Source organism: Pelophylax lessonae, assembly GCF_965119305.1.
Source record: "Pelophylax lessonae genome assembly, chromosome: 3".
Lineage (NCBI taxonomy): Eukaryota > Metazoa > Chordata > Amphibia > Anura > Ranidae > Pelophylax > Pelophylax lessonae.
The window spans coordinates 236,072,494-236,093,707 of NC_138770.1; the positions used below are offsets into that span (position 1 = coordinate 236,072,494).

A 21,214-nucleotide genomic window follows, 5' to 3' on the forward strand; every position below is an offset into this window, starting at 1 on the left:
ATCAGCCCAATATACAGAACCTGGGGTCATGGAGAGGGATTATGAGGCAACTGGGTTGATTTATTTAGGCCCTGTTCACACGTGAGCGTATTTCATCTCGTAAAGTGCTCATCTCTGAAGTCTCAAAACGCCCAAGAAGCAAAACCCCATTCATTTCAATGGCCCCTGTTCACATCTGAGCGTTTTGTCACCTTAGGCAGAAAGCCTGAAGCTCAAAAAAGTACATGAGCTTCTTTTTTGGCAGATTACAAGCGTTTTTGTTAGATGTCAATGCCTGCCTCCAAACAACTACAAAAAACGCCTGAAAAACACCTGAAAAATGCCAGAAAAAACTCCTGAAAAATGCCAGAAAAAAACGCCTGAAAACAATACGCTCAGGTGTCAATGGAGCTTTAAGGCAAAGTCGTTTTCTCTTGTGGCGATGCTCTATTGATTTCCATCATCCAATCAGGTGCAAGCAGAAACGTGGGTATTCTTTACAATGTGAAGCTTCACCACATTCACTAAGCTCTGGGGAAAAATGAATGCATCTACATCTGCAAAGTGCACAGTCTATTTGCCTTTAGCAAATCAACCACAGTTACTAACCTTGCTTCATTTACATCATATAGCATTTTGTATATAATGTGCTCAATAAAGTTGGCACCATACACATTGCAACGTGATTAGCAATCTCCTTTCTATCTACCAACAAGTATTTGGTACCAGGCCTGCCTGTTGCCATACTGTAGGGACAGATGTCAGAGCCTGGATGCAGCTGACTGTGTCCAGGCTCAGACATTCATCCATGACAGCAGCTATATGCTTTGTGTTCCGCAACATGCGAACAGCAGTGGCCGCTGCCAGCCTACCATTAGTTTAACCACTTGACCCCCGGGAAGGTTTACCCTCATTTATGGCCAGAACATTTTTTGCAATACAGCACTGCATAAGTTTAGCTGGCAATTGCATAATCGTGCGACACTGTGCCAAACAAAAATTTATGTCATTTTTTTTCCCCACAGACTGACAATTTGAAGAAAATAAAACAATATTTTTTACTTTCTGCTATAAAACACATCCAAAACAAAAAATGTAAAAAGTCAAATTTCTTCATAAATGTAGGCCAATATGTATTCTGCTACATTTGCTACTATAAGTGCATATACTGTAGATTGGCTTTCATAAATGTTATAATGTCTACAAACTATAGGATATATATTTAGGGCATTTTTATTTATTTTATTATAGTAGTATTGTGACAATTGGCTATTTATAATGGGACTGTGATATTGCGGCGAACAATCAGACACTAACTAACACTTTTGACACTTTTTGGAAACTAGTGACACTAATACAGTAATCAGTGCTAAAAATATGCACGGTCACTGTACTAATGACACTCGTTAGGAAGGGGTTATGCATTAAAGGGTTAACTGTGTGCCTAGCCAGAGTTTAAGAGTGTACTGTAAGGTGCTTTTATTAACCACCTTAGCGGTAATCCCGAGCGTGACTCGGGGTTGATTTTTCATTGCAGGATCGGTAACCCCGAGTCACGCTCGGGGTGGATTGCAGAGAGCGCAGCGGAGCTTCTCTTACCTTATCCTGGCGATCCAGCGATGATCTCTCATTGCTGCGACCGCCAGCCGAGAGTCCCGCCGCTCCTCCGTCCCTCCGTCGGTACGATCACTTCCTAGTTCCGTTCCCTGCATCAGCAATGCTGCATGGGAGCGGAACTAGGGAGGGAAATTCAAAAAAAAAAAAAAAAAGTTGCACAAAACACACTTTATATTATATTATATATATAATATGCACACACACACATATATATATATATAATGATATTATTGATTCAATTATAATTCATGCGTTATATATTATATATATATATATATGTGTGTGTATATATATATATATATATATACACACACACACATATATCTATATATAATATATAATGCATGAATTATAATCTAATCAATAATATAATTTTATTATATATATTATATATTAAATAATAAAATAATATTATTGATTTGATTATAATTCATGCGTTTGTGTTTCAAATTTATCACATCTGGGATGTCTACTAGAGTCTTGTTTTGGTCAGGTTTAAGTCAGTAATTACTAAGAATTGTAGGCCTATAATACATAACGCCAAATTTCCATGAAAAGAATTGTACCGCTTTTGGTATGTAATTCCAGACATAATCATACCGCCAGGGAGGTTAAGGGAAGTAATGGATTTTGTTCCCAAAATCCATTCTTTTCATTCCTTCCCTCCGTCAGAACTGAAATCTGCCTTGTTTAAAATGGAAGATCTCAGTTCTCTGTGTATTACTGACAATCGGTGGGTGCCGAAGGACATCGAGTGCCAGCAGTCGCACGCACCCTGCAGACAAAATTGCAGAATCACTTATATAAAACTGCTATGGGGCAGTTTTTAAGTGGGTAAATACGCTCAGCAGCTGCTGCTAATTTTGGATGGGCTGAACATCCCCCCTATTTTTCATGCAGCAGAACCCCTGAACAGGGGAAATGTTCTAACCCGAATGGTGAACACCATTGAAGTCTATGGGAGTCAAGCAGGAAAATCAAAAGTGACCATTTTTATTTTAATTATGCTAAAAGTACAACAATAAAAATGAAAAATTCCTTTAACCACTTTAGGACCAGAAGGATTTGCCCCCTTAATGACCAGGCCCTATTTTGTGATTCGGCACTGCGTTACTTTAACGGACAATTGCACAGTCGTGCGATGATGTACCCAAACAAAATTTACGTCCTTTTTTCCCACAGATAGAGCTTTCTTTTGGTGGTATTTGATTTCCTGTGCAATTTTTATTTTTTTTGCGCTATAAACAAAAAAGAGTGACAATTTTGAAAAAAAAAAAAAAAACAATATTTTTCACTTTCTGCTATATAACATTCCCAAAAAAATTAAAAAATCTAAATATTTTAACATTTTACTCCAATATGTTTTCTGCTACACATTTTTGGTAAAAAAAATCGCAATAAGCATATTATGGTTTGTGCAAAAGTTATCGCGTCTACTAACTATGGGAAAGATTTATGTCATTTTTATAGTTTTTTTTTTTACTAGTAATGGCGGCAATCTGTGTTTTTTTTTTTACGGGACTGTGACATTGCGGCGGACAGATCGGACCCCTGACTGACATTTTTGACACTTTTGCGGGGACCAGTGACATTATTACAGTAATCAGTGCTAAAAATATGCACTGTTACTGTAATAATGACACTGGCAGGGAAGGGGTTAACACTTTGAGTGATAAAGGGGTTAAATGTGAGCCTAGGGGAGTGATTCTAACTGTGGTCATTTCATTCAGAAATGACCATAGAGACATGTGATCCTATATAGAAGGATCACATGGGCTCTGTGATCATTCCAAGGAATAGAACGGTCAGCTGTGTTTACAACAGCTGACCGTCCTTCTCTCTCAGCGGGGAACGATCGTGGGTGTCAGGCAGCAATCGGAGCCACCTGACACAAGCATCGGCTTCCCCGCTGACAAGCGGGGGCGGGAGCACGCTGGTGGCGGCGCGTGCTCGCCCTTTAGCCTCCTGAGAGCGAGCGACGTAGACCTACGTCGATTTGCCCAGGAGCGGCTGCCTGCTGCAGTATGTCTGCGGTAGGCGGTCGTTAAGTGGTTAAATATAGTGCTTGGGGGGTGCTCCTAATCTGCCTGTAAAGTGGCACATCTGTAGCATGCATAGAACATGCTACAGCAAAAATTTAATTTCTAAAGAAAAAAATCCCATTCAAAATAACTTGCGGTTATAATTGCTGACACCAGTAAAAAAAAAACATGCCTTCAACATGGGGGTTGATTGCTTCACCCCCCCTCCCACACCCCAAAGCACCTTGTCCCCATGTCGATGTGGCCTCTTCTTGACAACCCTGGGCTGTGGTTGTGGGGGTTTGCAGGTAAGGGCTTATCAGAATCTGGCAGCTTCCTTTACCAAGGGGACCACCAGATCCCACTCCCCCCTATGTGAATGGGTATCCGGGTCAAAGTACTCCTACCCATTCACCAAAAAAATAACCGCACGAGACAGTTTTTGACAAATCCTTTATTTAAAATAAAAAAATAGTGTCCCTCGATCTAAATCTATCGTCAATTGCGCTGCCCACCAACCTGAAAAATAGAAAGTATGAAATGCTCTCGCCTCTTGGGAGGCCTCCCGCCGTATGTCCACTCCACGCTTTGACATTTCTTATACAGGGAAGGGGCAGGGCCACCTGGTTACATCACCCGGTGGCACCACCACCTTCTGATGTCACATGACATACATTAACATCGTGAGCCCCCTGCCCCAAAGCACCTACCACCCTATGCTCAGCTATGATTCAGAAAGGGGGGGGGGTTGTTCACTCCTCCCCTCCCCCTCTTCATTATTATTACCATTTTGTTTTTTGTTTATTCAGCTGTCAGCGGGAAAACCCATTGACAGCTGATGACTCATCGGTTGTTAAGGACACCGCGGCCGGCTTCCCGGCCCTGCTCCTTAACAACCAGCTTACACTGCACCCTGATTAGGCAAAGCTTTGCCCAGTCAGGGTGCAGAATGCACTGTGCAGCGCTCAGTGTATTGCAGGGTGTTCGTCGGGGCGAACACCATGCAAATTTGGGTGTTCAGCAAAAGGCTGTACAAGCAAATATTCGGCCTGAACTCCTGGTTGAGTCGAATTGTTCGCTCATTCCTACTGCTTATCCTATGCCACAGTGATTCCAGCCACAAGAATACACTGATTCTTGCCACTAGAATCCGTTGCCCGCAGGTAAGCGCCCATATGGACGAGGCCTAATACTCTTCAGAATATACTACACCAAAATTAAAATCTCTCCAACAATGGAAGAATTTTTTAAACTTTAGCACACAGAATCTGGTGCAGCTGTGCATTAAAACCAATCAGCTTCTAGGTTTTATTGTCAAAGCTAAGGCTTGGTTCACACCTATGCGTGTGTGCGAGTTGCGTTTGCTCGGGCATGGCAGCCCATGCTTGCGTTTCCGACAGAAAAAGCATAGATGTGAACCGAGCGCCTATTTTTTGGTTACTATTATCAGCTGCACCAGATTCTATGTGCTCCGTTTTTTTTATTTATTCCCCCATTGTGCCTTAATATGAGTGCTTTGTATTCCACTGCATTAGAATCCAGCAGTCTCAAGAGTTGACTTGCCACCTCCTGCCTACACTGAACTTTTAGAAGAGTAGGATAACACCTCCCTCCTCTGTTCTAGTCCCAGGCAATGCTGTAGGTACGCTAAGACATAGTGGTCAGGTTTTTGCAGCCTGTCTGCCACCAGTCTAAGGCCCCTTTCACACATATGGTCCGTTCAGTTCATCAGTTCAGTCACGTTTTTTGTCTTCAGTCAACGTCCATTTTCATCTCAGTTCATATCCGTTTTTCATCTTTTTTTCGTCAGTTGTCATCTGTTTTTCATCTGTTTTTCGTCAGTTGTCATCCGTTTTCATCCGTTTTTCGTCAGTTGTTATCCGTTTTTCATCCGTTTTTCGTCAGTTGTTATCTGTTTTTCATCCGTTTTCATCCGTTTTCATCCGTTGTCATCCGTTTTTTGTGCGATCCGTTTTTTTGATGGATGAAAAATAGGGCATTCATCCGTTCAAAAAAACGGACATTGACGGAAGTGGATGAAAACGGATGTTAACGGATGATACATTGATGTCCGTTTTTCATCCGTCAACAGATAGATGAAAAATGGACAAACGGACCGCAAGTGTGAAAGGGACCTAAGTCCTCTTTCACACGAGCGTTCCGTATATCACCCCATCCATTTGCGGGTGATATACGGACATAATGTAAGTCAATGGCATTGCGGATGTCAGCGGATGACCATCCACTGACATCCGATTTGCGTCCTTTCAGTTCTCTTCCATTGTTTGGAACGGAACAGAACCCTATTTTTCTTCCGTTTAAAAAACGGAAAGGACGCAAAATCGGATGTCAGAGGTGTCATCCGCTGACATCCGCAATGCCCATAGACATACATTATGTCCGTATATCATCCGCAAACGGATGGGATGATATGCGGACATACGGAGCCGATGACACAAGTGTCATCCGTGTCCGTGAAAAAAAAAAAAAGTGCTGGAGCGGATCGAAATACGGTCCGCTCCGTGTGAAAGAGGCCTAAGTGTGCTTCGATGATGTCTGTGATTTAGTAAGATGCCAAGACTAGCCAGACAGTTCAAAACAGTTGGCCTAGAAGGGGAAAAAGTTGTAAAATCATAAAGTTAGAACATTTGAATCTTTGAATGTATATGGAATAAATAAAGATTTCTTTGTTTTCCTGCAGTTCTTTTTCTTTTACAATTCCATGTGTTATATTATTGAAAATAATTATTTTCTCATGATTTTTTTTTGTGGGAAAGGAAATTGTCATTATAATTTGAAAAATATGAAATTGTTATGACACATGACAGTAACTATCATTAGAAAGGAGAGTCCTTGTAAAGCTAGTTTTATTTTTCATCGCAAAATACAGTTTTCTTTTTACACTCATTACATCTGTTTGCTGTCAATGGAGCGCCCTCTGCTGGAAGCAAAGCATAAGACTGAAGTTTATGTCATTAATTTTGAGTCCTCTAAACTAGTAAGACTGATGCAAGTTGCATTGAGCAGGCACATTTCATGCTTTCTTATAATAAAGTGCAACTTTCTGGGACCCTGTTTAGCTTTACAATAGGTACTTTGTTTTATGTAAATATTGGCGCTTTATTACTCCATTATTAAAGTGTTACTAAACCCTCAACAGTAAAATCAGTCTGTTTATGCAGTAAAGCATGCTTATTATACTCACTGTGGAACCTCCGCATTGTGTAAAAAGGCTGTTTGATCCTGTCTTTTCTGATCCTTTCCTTCTTCCAGTGTCCCCAATCCATTTTCTGATAAGACAGAGTCTTTAGAGTCACTCTGCACATGCCCAGTTTGGTGTGTATTGCTAGAGAGTTTTTTTTCTTTTGAGAGTGCATGTGATTAGCACAGGGCCAATCAGCACTGTCCCGAAAGAGGGTCCTGCTGCCTCATAGGACAGTCAGAGGTGAATGAAAACTCCTCCTACAAGCTTTAACCAGACACTGATAGAAGTCACAAGACTGCTATTTACTGCTGATGAAAAAAGGTGTTTAGTAGTTTTTATTTTTACTAAAATAATTGCATTTCCATATTCTGTGTACTGTGGGAGACCAGATATAGTGAATGTAGGTTCTGGGTTTAGTAACACTTTAAGTGTCGGTTCATACTAGTGCAATGCCAGACATCGCATGTGATTCACACCGCATTGCTGTGCAGATCCCATGCAATGTCTGTGCGATGCGATTTCAGCCATACAAAATGTATGGCTGAAATCGCATCGCATTTGCACCAAAATGGTGCAGGACCCTATTTTTGGTCTGCACTGGAATCGAATCGCATAGGTGTTTCCCGAGAGAAAAAAAAAATATTGCAATGGTTGTTTCTATTTCTTCAAATGCTAGTTGTTATGCTGTCCCTCTGGTTTTAATACTTTGAGTTTCCAACCCAAAACATGCAGATTAGAACTTCGGACTTTGTTATGATTTTCCTACTTATTTCAGGTAGGTGACTCAGAAAGAATTGAATGTAAGGCAACTACTAGCATTTATAAGTTTTGACATGAGAAAAATCTGTAAATTACAACTGCTGATTTGTTTAAATACTGGTTGCTTGGATATTATAGTGACCCACTGACTTTAGTTCTTTGAGTCACCTACCTGGAACAAGTACTCCTATCAAGAGCTCTGACCTAGCCTACAAGGCATTAATTGTATACATATTCACACATATTGTAAATATATATATATACACACTAGAGATCGACCGATTATCGGCACCACCGATATATTGAGGGCCAATATGCACTTTCCCCGATTTATCAGAATTGGCCTCTTAGGTTACCGATATTGCCAAAGTTTTGGGAAAGTGCTGTACCGGAGTGATGCTTGCAGCTAGACGGCAGCAACTAACCGACGGCACGCTGTCTTGTAATGACAACCGATGCGGCTGAGAAGCCGCTCAGCTGTCATTACAAGGAGCAGAAAGGGACGCCCCCCCTTCTGCCACCTTCCGTGGCTGGCCCAGGTCTCTCATCCCACCGGGAGACCCGGGCAACCTACGTGCACGGCCGCCGAAGAGAAGACCCGATCAAAGCCTCATTCGGCTCTGATCAGGTCTCCATGTAAAAAACCCAGAAGTGATGTCATTTTTTTTACATGTCCGTAAATATCGGCAGATACCGATATCCGATGACCAAATATCTGTATCGGTATCGGCATTAAAAAAATGATATCAGACGATCACTAATACAAATATATGTACATACAGTATATACTTTTTTATTTGCTTTGGTCACAACTAAAAACAATTTAATTTAAAAGGAATGTTTTTTAATCAAATATGTGTAAAATGTTTTAGATCAATATTTTGTAGTCTTCTCCCTGACCAGAAAATAAAATTCATCTCCTTTTCACATTTTAAGCCATTTTAGTTTTCTCCTGTTCCTTTATCTGTTGTCTGCCCTGACTTCTGCCTGAATATCCATCTATCTTGTCCTGTAACTGTGCATGGCTCTTCTTGAATGTCATCTGCCTTTGTCACAGCTTGCTTACACACAACTCTTGCCTGCTTGCTGACTCATTAGTTTGTTTATCTGTCTGCATATAGAGATGAGCTGTGGATTTGGGTTGACGAAGGGTTCGAACCAAACTGCAGCGGTTCAAGGTTTGACGAACAGGTGAACCAAATGGCTAGATTTGACCTATTTGCCTACTCTTAACTCTTGGCTGCAGCTGAAATTCATTTATTTTTTGGCAGCATTGCTACCACCACTAGAGGAAAGTCTACCTGGGCCGCCCTCTGGGTTGTTTCACCTAGTAGACGATTGCATTGAGTTTCCTGCAGTGGAAGAATTTTTGTGCACAGGTTTTGTGTTTTTGTCAAGGGGTCATCACGGCATCCTTCCTCGTGATTGCCAGAGGATCTTCATTGCTGGATGAAGGCAATGGATTTACACCATGGGGACGTTTGTTCGTTTTTTTTTTTATGTTCCTGCTTAGTGAATGAGTGAAAATCAGAACTACATATCTCTTACTCATTCATGTAGAGGGTGAGGATGGATACCCGGGGGCTTCCTTATGTTTAAAGGGGCTTCCAGATTTCAGTAAGACCTCCTTCCTCTGCAGACCCTAACATCCCCTGGCCATCAATAGGAACAAGGTGCTTTGTCAGTGGGGGGACCCTTGGCAAGGTTTCCCTTCCTATGTTGGTCATGTAACTTGGTATGGTTCAGGATGGGGGGGGGGGGCATGCTTTCTGCCCCTCTATTTCCTGGTCAGCCAGGCTGCATACTTGGATAGGGGTCTTATATGAATTTTGAGGTCCTCCTGAAAAATAATACCAGGCCCTAATCAAGGAAAAGGTCTGTTATGGATTTGGGGGACCCACTGAGTTTTTTATTTAGTGTTATTACCCCATTAAAATCCATATCAGATCTTTTGCTTTGTTCTCCATGGCAGTGCCCAGATACAGTACATATGCATTTTTTTTTTTTTACTGAAAGCTTTCAAATTGGCTTTGAAAATGGCCAGAAAAGAGTTACAAGGTTTGGCTTTTATAGACTAGAATATAGTTTTGTCCCAGTGTTCAGGAATTGAGGATTTTTGCCTTTTTCCTGTGGACCTCACGTGAACTGAACCTTGCTTGGTTTGTTCATCACTAGCTGCATGTCAGCAATCACTAACCAGGGAGGTTCATATAGTAAAATCCATACTTCTTTGTGCGATTCTTGTGAAAATGGTTAATTGTTTCCATCCATGTGGTGGACCACCTACTAGTGATGACTAGGTTCCACTTTAACATCTGACAACAGAACACAAATATTTTAAAATGGATGTGGTAATTGTTATACCCAGGGCTTTCAACCAGCCTTGACAGCTGCTGCAGCTCACATCCCAGAACCCATGCTAGTTTCAGAGCATTGCACACCTGGGCAAAATCACACACAGTGGTGAGGCTACCTTAGAACTAGAACGGCTTTTTTGATTTGGGCAACGGCAGGCTGGGAGAGGTAAGCCCATATGCCTGGTTCTCTTTGATATGTGAACATTTTAATAAAGGATTTTCCTTATGTTTCAATTTGCATAAAGCTTAGGCGTCTATACAGAAATACAATATATTAGGCAGCATTGAAGCAGCTCTGAGAGCCAATTCAAAGGTAGCTTAAGGCTGTGTATTGCTGCTGAGCCACTGATTTAGGAATATATGTTTTTTAGATGGGAAAATATATGTGAAAGAGATCCACTTAATGCAAATAGCATTATCAATAGGTTTGATTCTATAAGCCAGCCTTTCACAACCACATTCCATGGAACCTCAGGGTTCCTCCAAAGTTTGCTAGGTGTGCCTTGAGCATTGAGCAATTTCTTACCCTGAGAACAGTAACCACAGACACCAGTGATCCTTGTCTATCTCCAAAAGACATGCTGGTAGGGCAACTGGTTCCTGTCTAAATTGGACCTAGTATGTGTGAATGTGAGTTAAGGACCTTAGATTGTATGCTCCTGGAGGTCAGGGACTGATTCAGATGTGCAATATACTGTATATATGTAAAATGCTGCAGTAATTGACATCGCTATTTAAGTACCTGTAATTAATAATAATAATAAATATCTGTAAGAGGGTATTCTTCCCATTGATCATCATTACTGAAAGGCATACTCCTCCCACTGACCACCAAGGTGTAATTATTCATTATACAGTATTTACTAAAAATAATAAGCTGTCCATTTTGGGCTGCAGTGACATGCAGCAGAGGACAGTGTAATGCACGTAATACCACTTATTCCCTTTTTTTTTTCTTTTTTTGCAACTTTATTTGAAGTGCACATTTATTCTTGTCACCCCATAGCAGCACTGTGTGTTATGCTTCTGTGCAGTGACATACGGTGCCATCCAGTGAGGGGTGATAAAATGTAGCATGTCTGCATTGCACATTGCGGTGAGAATGGGGCACATGGAAAACAATTGTTTTCTGTGTGCCCTATCAGTGACTGGTGTTCTTCCTGTGCAGAAAAATACAGGTCACTGCTCTAGTGTGAACGGGCCCTAATGTTTGATAATGTTTTACCACATTGTTTCGTAAGTAAAACACAAAATCTTGAATAAATCGCAGCTCCAAATGACCTGGCAATGTTAGTCACATGACCAGATGCTGAGGCATCAGTCATGTGATTTTATTCAAAGATTTTAGAGGACAGATCTTCTTGAACACACCACATGTGTCTGCTGTTTCAAAAAATATCTCACCTAGACAGAGAAATCAAACCTGAAAGTAGACCAGCCTGCCTGGATTTGTAATTATAGGCCTGAATGGTAGTAATAATAATAAGATGGAAACAAATTTTAAGAAAAGTATATATTATTCTAGAAAAAAAACTGGCAACCATATTAGAGAAACTCTATAAACTCTGTTGTCTGAGCCTGCCTTGTCATTGCCCTCATTATTAACCTGTCAGCATTTAGATACTCTAGCTTTCCCCAGTTTTGTAAGAGTTCGTTATTGTTCTATTCAGATCCTCTTTCAACTGTTTAGTGAAGCTCAGATCAATTGGATATAAATAATGCTATCGATGTGTGATCATGTTTGGTTTCAAATTATTTATTTACATGGGCCAGCTATACTTGCTCAACAAATATATATAATGGTAGATCCTTCTCACAATACAAGTCTTTTGTTGATTTACTCATTTACTAATTAATAAATAGCCAAATAGGCTGTTTACTTTACAAATGAATTGTCAATTTGCAAGGGATTTTTCCCTTGGGCTTAGTGAATGAGATAAAGCTCTGCAGAAATGTATCCTCCAATCATGTGCATGCAAAAATATATATATTTTTTTACATTTTTCATGCACATGATTATGTATTGTTTGTACAACTATTTTTCACCATATTCGCTAAGCCAAGGGAACATTCCCATGCAAAGAAAACAGCCTATTGGCCTATAAAGCTCTAAACATATATTAAACAAGATATTAGCAATTACTATTTAACACACAAAAAATGTTCAAATTTACACTGATAATGTACACATGCTGTACGTTCAATGTCCCATAATGTGCAAGGCCTAACTATTGGACAGTTATTATTTCTTCCCACAGTAGGACAGTACAAAGAGCAACGATAAAAGATTTACAGCTCATCTGGGAATTATTCCTTAAAATGTGGTCAGGTTTATCATTTGACAAATCCAATGCAATTAGAACAAGGCACTTTACTGATGAAAAACATCTGATGGGTCTATGTGTGGTGGTAAGACTGAGGTGAAAGGACATAATGGACTTGGCTTGTTCCTCTTCTGGCACCCAAGTCTTGGCTCTAAAATAAAAGCTGTTGCTGCAATAATTTTTCCAACAATAAAGGATAATTATAGAACAATGAAGTCATGTGTGCTGTCGAGAGGAAGTTGGCAAATAGTTTTTAAAAATCTGTTCTTCATCATCACAGTAAACTAGATAAAGAAAGACTGTTGTTAACTAAAACAGATATGTATTACTTATTAAAGTGTGTGCATTTGAACTTGCTTGAGTTACGCACTGAGCACTGATCTGTAGTACAAATACTAGTGTTAGCAGGGACAGATTTTTTTTTCCCTTCCCGTAAGCCAATATGTTGTGTTTCGTTCGCACATGCTCCATTCAAGTAGATTGGCCGAAACACTTAGAGCTTAGAGCTCAGAACACTTAGAGCTTTTAACTAAAAGTGGAAGCAAACTGGTGTCCTGAATATTTTACTTCTAAGACCATAAGTGGGTGAACTATCATTAGTATAAAGGAGTCAATACCCTAAGGTTTACCACATGCGATAACACGGTCACGTGACTCATTTGCATTAATTATCACATGTGGTAAATTCACAAAAAAATTTTTAAAAATTGGTTGTTTGGCATGTAGTATTTGTCAGAAATAATGTTGGGGGTACTCCTACCCATTCGCCAAAAAAAGTGTAAAAAGAGAATAAAGACAGTACACGAGTTTTTGACAATTCCTTCATTAAAAAAAAAAAAAGCAATGTCCCCTGGTGGAAGGAAGCCTTAGTCGGGGCTGCAGATTTGTCAAAAACTGTGTGTGTGTTTTTATTTCTTTTTGACATTGTACCCCTACTTATTAACATGGGGGGGGGGGGATCTGGGGGCCCCCTTGTTAAACTGGGCTTCCAGATTCTGATAAGCCCCCTGGTCGCAGATCCCCACAAAAAGGGATCAAAGTCTTTGCCAAGTAACTATAGACCTGTTAGTTTAACTTCTATGGTTGGGAAGATACTGGAGAGTTTATTAAAAGACCACATAGAAGGGTTCTTGCTGGAAAAAAATATTTTAAGCAACAGACAGCATGGATTCATGAAAGACAGAAGTTGTCAAACAAACCTGATTTCTTTTTATGAGGAGGTAAGTAAACCTTGGACAGAGGGGTGGCTGTGGACGTAGTATACTTGGATTTTGCAAAAGCGTTTGACACAGTTCCCCACACATGGCTAATGTGTAAGGTAAGGTCTGCTGGCTTGGAAAGATTGGTTTGTAATTGGATAGAAAATTGGCTAAAAGATAGAATTCAGAGAGTAGTGGTAAATGATTCTGTAGTGGTGTGCCCCTTTATCCAGATGCAGGTGCAAGTCCCTTTAACTCAATTCCCCACAATCCTCTGGGCTCCCAGCATCCCCTGAGTTCCAGGACATGCCCAGGGAGTATAAATGCCAGCTCCGCCCAGCTTCCTGTGCTCAGAGAGATCCTGCCTGATGGGACAGCAGTGACTGGGCAAGTGAGCTGTCCCCAGGTGCTGGGTCCTCATTCGATAAGTCTGGTGTGTGGGCCTCCAGCAGTGAGCACAAGAGCACACAGTATTTATCCAAGCCCCAGTCACTGGAGAGGACTCTGTTACAGTCCATGTGGAGAAGTTGTCCAAGCAGTCGGTTGGTCCTATCTACGGCCCCCAGAGCCTCCTGACCAAAGTCAGCATCAGCAGTGCCTGTGTGAAGTCTGTGCCAGCAGGAAATACCCTCAACTCCCAGTCTGCTGAATGAACGATCAATCTTTGGGAACACGTGAGAATATTCAGATCTTTTCCTATCTGTAAACTGAACTCAGAACACTCTGCTGCCATCTAGTGGCCATTACTAGAACTGCAATAGAATTGTTTTCACACGTTTTATGAATATTTCTCCTTTCCTCATATTGCTGTTTTGTACTGCAAACCCCTGTTCACATGATCTCCTGTACAATCTACGTTCCACATTGTTAAGTAAAGTAGAAATTGCACATCACCACTGGTCTGATCATTGGCTGATACCATTACATAACAATTCTTTCTCTGAATGGTCTAAAGTTATCAGTGGTGTACCCCAAGTTTCAGTGTTGGGACCCTTACTTTTTAATATCTTTATAAATGATATAGGGTCTGGGATTAAAAGTATAATTTCAGTCTTTGCAGATGACACCAAGCTTTGCAGTGGAATAACTTCTTTACAGGATGCCTCCAACTTACAATCTGACCTCAATGCACTGTTTCATTGGGCAACTATGTGGCAAATGAGGTTTAATGTTGATAAATGTAAAGTTATGCACTTTGGGGCTAAGAATATGCATGCATCATACATACTAAGTGGAGTAGAACTGGGGGAATCCTTAGTGGAGAAGGATCTGGGTGTTCTGGAAGATCATAAGCCTAATAATAGCATGCAATGCCAAGCTGCGGCTTCCAGGCAAGCAAAGTCCTTTCTTGTATTAACACAGGCATGGACACCAGAGAGCGGGATATAAATTTGCCCCTGTACAAATCATTAGTAAGACCTCATCTGGAATATGCAGTTCAGTTTTGGGCACCAGTTCTTAAAAAGGATATCGGGGAACTGGAGAAAGTGCAGAGAAGGGCAATCAAACTGATAAGAGGCATGGAGGAGCTCAGCTATGAGAAAAGATTAGAGGAACTGCATTTATTCTCGCTTGAGAAGAGGAGATTAAGGGGGGATATGATTAACATGTATAAATACATAAGGGGTCCATATAGTGAACTTGGTGTTGAGTTGTTCACTTTAAGGTCAACACAGAGGACAAGGGGGCACTCTTTACGTCTAGAGGAAAACAGATTTCGTCTCCAAATACGGAAAGGTTTCTTCACCGTAAGAGCTGTGAAAATGTGGAATAGACTCCCTCCAGAGGTGGTTCTGGCTAGCTCACTAGATTGCTTTAAAAAAGATCTGGATTCTTTCCTGGGTGTATTTAATATACAGTAAGTGGGTATTAAAAATTTTTGTTAGGTATAATTCATCCAGGGAATATGCGATTGCCTCTCGGGGGATCAGGAAAGATTTTTTTTCCCCTGATGTAGCAAATTGGATCATGCTTTGCTGGGTTTTTTCACCTTCCTCTGGATCAACTGTGGGTATAGAATTGCGTATATGAGATTGTATGGTTGGGTTTTTAATACTGTTTTTTTTTTTTGTTTTCTTTTTGTTGGTTGAACCAGATGGACTTGTGTCTTTTTTCAACCTGATTAACTATGTAACTATGTAACTGAGCCTGAATTGCTAGATATTGAAAAAACCGAATCACCATATAATATCAGGTTATGTTGACTGTCTTTGCTTTACATCTCCAGAAGTCCCTTTAATAAAATGTGACCTTCCCAAGCTATCAGGATATCATGTCACCAGATCTATGTATGTTGAGGAGCCCAGGCACATGGTCCTGGATGCACACAGACTTGTGTATGTTGTAAGCAGGCTTTGGAATTACAGGGTAAAATGTGACCTTCCCAAGCTATCATGACATCAGTTGGTTGAGTCCACTTGTTTCTCATGTCACCAGATCTATTGTTGAGGAGCCCAGGCACATGGTTCTGGATGCACACAGACTTGTGTATGTTGTAATCAGGCTTTGGAATTACAGGGTAAAATGTGACGAGGATCATCCTGTTATTCTGGCAAGCAGATCTTTCAAAAACTAAACAAAGACACAGATAAGCAGCCATTCTTCTGGCTTATTTATTGCTAAACATTGTGTTTTTTTCTGAAGTTTTTCCAACATTTATGAGTGTAAATATTTATACTGTTTTCAGAAACACGTACTCCTATGTACACATAACATAACATTCCACTGTCAGCCACTACACACAGTTTTTCTTCCGAGTTTATTTATATACATATAATAATAGGGGCAGCTGACTTTTTATAAGGCAGTGGTGTATTGGACCGGGATACATTCAATCTGCTGCTTTGGCATCAGTGGTACATACTGCCAGTTTATTAGCACAGATGTGTAAAGCCAAAGCATAGTGTCTATTTTGCAAATATAATGCCCATCCCTTGGGGATTAGTGTTAGACAGGTGCACTGTAGAAGAATACAGCTATAGAGCACCTTAGTGTCTTTGGATTGAGGGGTATGTAGGCTCCCTGTGAAAATCCAATCATTATAATCATCACTATTTGGTGAAGTAGCATCTTGATAGTGACATGTCATAGGGTATGCATTAAATATCCATCACCCAGTGATTTTTTCAAGTGGACTTGCAAATATATAGATATATGGATATTGTTTTGGCACATCTCTTTTCAAGGAGCAATCAAAGCCCAGAAATGGCAAAAACATGCTTTGCATGACCCTACCTTTCCTAATCATTCTGAAGCCAGTACGGGGATATTTTCAGTTTTTCACTATTCCTCCACTTTTTTTATCAAGTACATTCATGTTTTATTCACATGTACATATTTATTTTTCTCCTATACAAATTTTTATTGAACATTTTGCACATGTTTGCTCTCTCTTTCTCTCACTTGTTATTGGTTCTACTATAAAGTAGGAGAAAAAAAATCTTGTTAGATAGTCTGTCATTTATGCTTACTACTTATAGTAGCAATAATGTGCAATGCTGACTACAGTTAGAAAAGCCAGCAGACTACTATCATGAGTTTAAAATGGTATTTACTCAAGAGATCAAGCTATAATTCCATGATTTACAAAATAATGATTAAGCCTCATCTTGAGTATGCGGTTCAGCTTTGGCCACTAACTGGGACTTGACAGAGTTCAGAGGGGGTAGTGAATTTAGTAAAGGGAATGGAGGATCTAAGCTCTGGGGAAAGGTTACAGGAATTAAACTTATTCTCCTTAGAAAAGAGGTGCTTTGGTGGGGATATAATCGCAATATATACATGTACCAATGGTGACTATAGTATTGGGAATTAACTGTTTAATCTAAGGACTTTGAAGAAGACATGTGGCCTCAGCCTGAAATTGGACTAAGTGGTTTAATCTTAGCTCAACTTACCAACCAAATTATTCTGTCTGGCAGTATGCGTTAAAAACAAGAGTTTAGTTAGCACACATTTGCAAACGCATGCGTAAGCTGCAAGGCCAGTTCATGGTACCCTGTATTACCTGCAGTCCTAACTCCTTTAAATTTATAACAGTCTCCACAGTATCTTTATGGAGGATGATTGGGCTACCTCCAGGCCCACCTGCCCCCTATCTATCCACTAGAACGCATGTGTTAAAACTGTGGAGACTCTCATAAATTTACAGGAGTTAGGACTGCAGGTAATACACGGTGACGTGAAGTGGCCATGCAACTTACGCATGTGTATGCAAATGTGTGCTAACTAAACTCCTGTTTTTACAGCATACTGTTAGACAGGTTAATTTGGTTAGTGAGTTGAGCTGGGAATTTCTCTGGTTTTGTGTTGCATGCGTTGCCCTTCCATGCGCTCCTTGCTGTAAAGTCCAGTTATAGATGGGGGCAGGGGCCATTTTGTTTGTAAGTGGTTTAATCGTAAACTGCACAAGTTATTCTTCACTGTCAGAGCAATACAAATCTGGAACTCCCTTCCACAGTTAGGGGTATCAGCAGAGAGCATAGTCAACCTTAAAAAAACTTGTAGATTAATTTCTCAGCTATCACAATATACAGGGGTAATGGAATCTGTAGTGACATGCACACACACACACACACACACACACGTAGTTTAAGCTGGATGGACCTCTGCCTTTATTAACCTTACCAACTTCATAACTATGTAACTATATGTAATTCCTTTAAAGCAGTATTAAACCCAAAACCAAAATTTAATATATTGCAGCTTACTAATCTTTAAATGCGGTGGCTGCATGCGTTTTCTTTTATTTGCATTTTCTCCCCTCTGTTTTCACCTGGTGGTCTGACCAGTAATACCCCTACTGTATGTTTGAGACACAACTCTGGAAGAATGAGAAGAGGAGGCACAGCAGACAGCAGTCTTGGGGGAGGGGAGTGTTAAAAGTATTAGCATACTTAGAACCACTTGAACAAATTGAAGCCAAATTCCAGCTCACGTTTTATAGGCAGTTACAGCAAACAGTGTTTTTTTTTTCCTTGTGGGATAAGGGTTTTACATGAATAAAAAAAAGCTGGTCATTACAATCACCCATGATGGTGTTAAATTGTTTGTCTCATCCATGCAAACTGATACATTCTGCTGGAGAGCGTATGCTGTGAAAAACAACAGACTTGCCGGCTGCATAAATAGGTGAAAAAGAAGAAAGAAACAGCTAAAAAAGAAAACAAATGCACCCATCATATCTAAGAATTGGTAAGTTGAAATGTAATAAATGTTTACTTTTGGGCTTAATACTACTGAAATTTAGATTACCAAAACAATTTGGAAATTTTATATTGCTAATATATTGCTAATATTCCATGTAGTCAGTTTCCAATATGTACAAATATCACAAAAGCGTAGGCATATATTTCCAAAGCAGTTGCAAAGCATGTAGCAACTTGTTGAAGCTCGACATGGTCTCAAGATTAATATTTACAAGCAGGACATTTTGTTGTTAAGGGGTTCTCAGAGTTTGCATGAAACTATTTCAAGAGTGGAGCTTTTACTGGGTTATGTCGGTGTAGTGACTTTTCTCATTGATAGGCTCACTTTAACGCAAACCACGTGAGGCAAAAGCAAATATATCTGTCTAACAAATTGAATCAAAATAGGTCCTATATTCAGCAGCAAACTTTAGATTCTTCTAAAGTTTAGTTTCTGCTTTGTTTATATCATATTGCTTTGGTGCTTTAACCCTTGTAGATAAAGAGATACAGGCCTTCCTTTTCTTTAAAATAGTATTAAGTGAATTTCGGAATGACCTGCAGAGAAAGAAGTAGATGAAAGGGTCCAGACATGCATTTAGAGATGAAAAGAATAATGTGCTCTCTTTAACGTAGAAGAGAGTATTCTGTGCTGAACACATGAACACATCCCGTGTCTGACTTATTGTGTATGGGATCCGAGCAAAGTGGTATGGGACAAAACATATGAAGAATATTCCAATAATAATAAAAACTTTTACATTGACTTTTTTTTTGGATTTCCGTGGTTCCCTTCGTGTTCTTTTAAAGGACTGGAAAAGCTTTCTGGTTATAAGAAGGTAACACACCATTATGACAACAAAAGTAACCCAGAAAATAATCTGACATATGAAGCTCACAATTTCATGCCAAATCCGGCCAAAATCAGACTTGAGGTTTATACAGTTCCTCACATTTTTTTGTGTCATTGTCTTGTTGGTTAAAATCATATTCGGTAATGAGAGGGTAAACATTATTATCCATATTGCAGCCGACAAGATCTTGGCAGAACGCGGGTTTGTTGTACAGGAGTTACCGAATGGTCTTGCCGTTTTTTTATATCGATCTATAGTTATTAGACCAAGGAAGATGATGCTGATGTACATCGTAAAGTAGAACACCACTGAGGTGTAGCGACAAGCAAACCCCTTTAAAGGCCAGAGCCCAAGTCCAGCATCACTAAGAATCTTGAATGGGAATGTCATAATCATCAGAGAGTCAGAAATCACAGAGTTCTTTAGAAAAATAATGAAGTTTGATTTACTTGGTAACTGAAAAAACACAACAATTGCCAAACCATTCATTATTGTCCCAGCAACGAAGAGAAACGAATAAAGAACAGGAAAAAGAACTTGGTTGATACGGTTGTCTCTAGAACAATTCAAATTTCTAGCTAAATTTGTAACGTTGTGTAGTTTAAAGTCTATTATGAGTTCTCCGAATCCTACAATAGAAAGAAAACAGTTGTTTAGGTAAACAGCCCATACATGACAACATAGTGTAAGCCCACAATATGCAGTCCTGTTGGAGCACAATACTATTCCTTATTATAGAATGAATACTAGATTTCTAAATTAGCTTTTTATGTTTTATTTTTTATGTTATAATTGAGATTTGTAAAATGTTTGTCAGAAATTAGAGAATTTGACAGAATTTGCAGTAAAAGAAGAACTTTATGGCAAAGGTTGCCAGTATTGGAACATTTTGGCATTACCATGGACCAGTCTTCAAAGCCTTGGTTAGGGTGTGGCATACATACTTGTCATCAAGGCCAGGGCAAGGGGTGGGCAGGAGGGGAGGTTGCCCTGGGGGCAATGGTTTATTGCAGGGATGGGGGGGTGCCTTGACCCTAACCCTAATGGAATGGTGCAATTTGGCATCCTTGCCCTGGGTGCTGGATGACCTTGTCCCAGCACTGCTTGTCATGTAGGCCAATAAATATCGATGTGCAGTTCAGTTGCCAGTGACTTTCATTAAAATCGAAATACAAGGTTAACACATACAGTATGTAGATTTTGCAGAATGTAGATAATGGTTCTGCACCATCATGAAACCATTGAACAGAGGATAGATACCGGCCATTAAAAATAATGGCAGGGCATTTAAAAACATGTGCCATGGTAAAGACATGGAAATTATCTATTGCCAGTGTCTCTTCTGGCCTTAGTGCATGCAGTGGACTGTGGCTCACATGCATGTTAACATACAGTATTTTGTAAGTTAATGTGCATTGTATTAAAGTGATTGTAAACAATCAACCTTGTAAAACAACCCATTCAGTTTAAAATAGAAATTAAATGCAAAACATTTTTGTATAGATATGAAAAAAAAAATAATTATAAATACCTTTTTATCTCTTTTTTCTAAGTGATCACATTCCCTCTGTTCTCATCTGCATAAGAGCTGGGGGGAGGAGAGGCAGCAATGCACTGGTCTTCCCAGTGACAGGCTGTAGGGAGGGGGGGCTGTCAGGACAAGTCTGATCATTGGAGGAGAGCAGGCTGAGCTCCCAGCACAGCTGGGGAACT

General features: G+C 40.0%; 2 protein-coding genes across 4 annotated transcripts in view; one reads left to right on the forward strand and one right to left on the reverse strand.

Annotated features, from left to right (window-relative positions):
* The window catches only part of MED12L (mediator complex subunit 12L), an 837,051-nt gene that overhangs the window by 518,765 nt on the left and 297,072 nt on the right, over nucleotides 1–21,214 (forward strand). The gene's annotated exons all lie outside the window — the stretch shown is intronic.
* The window catches only part of LOC309551077 (P2Y purinoceptor 12-like), a 90,848-nt gene continuing 88,715 nt past the window's right edge, over nucleotides 19,082–21,214 (reverse strand). The window contains exon 3 of the mRNA XM_082251522.1: nucleotides 19,082–20,130. Coding sequence (XP_082107648.1) covers nucleotides 19,088–20,130 — 1,043 coding nt within the window. The 3' untranslated portion in view covers nucleotides 19,082–19,087. The remainder of the gene's footprint in view (nucleotides 20,131–21,214) is intronic.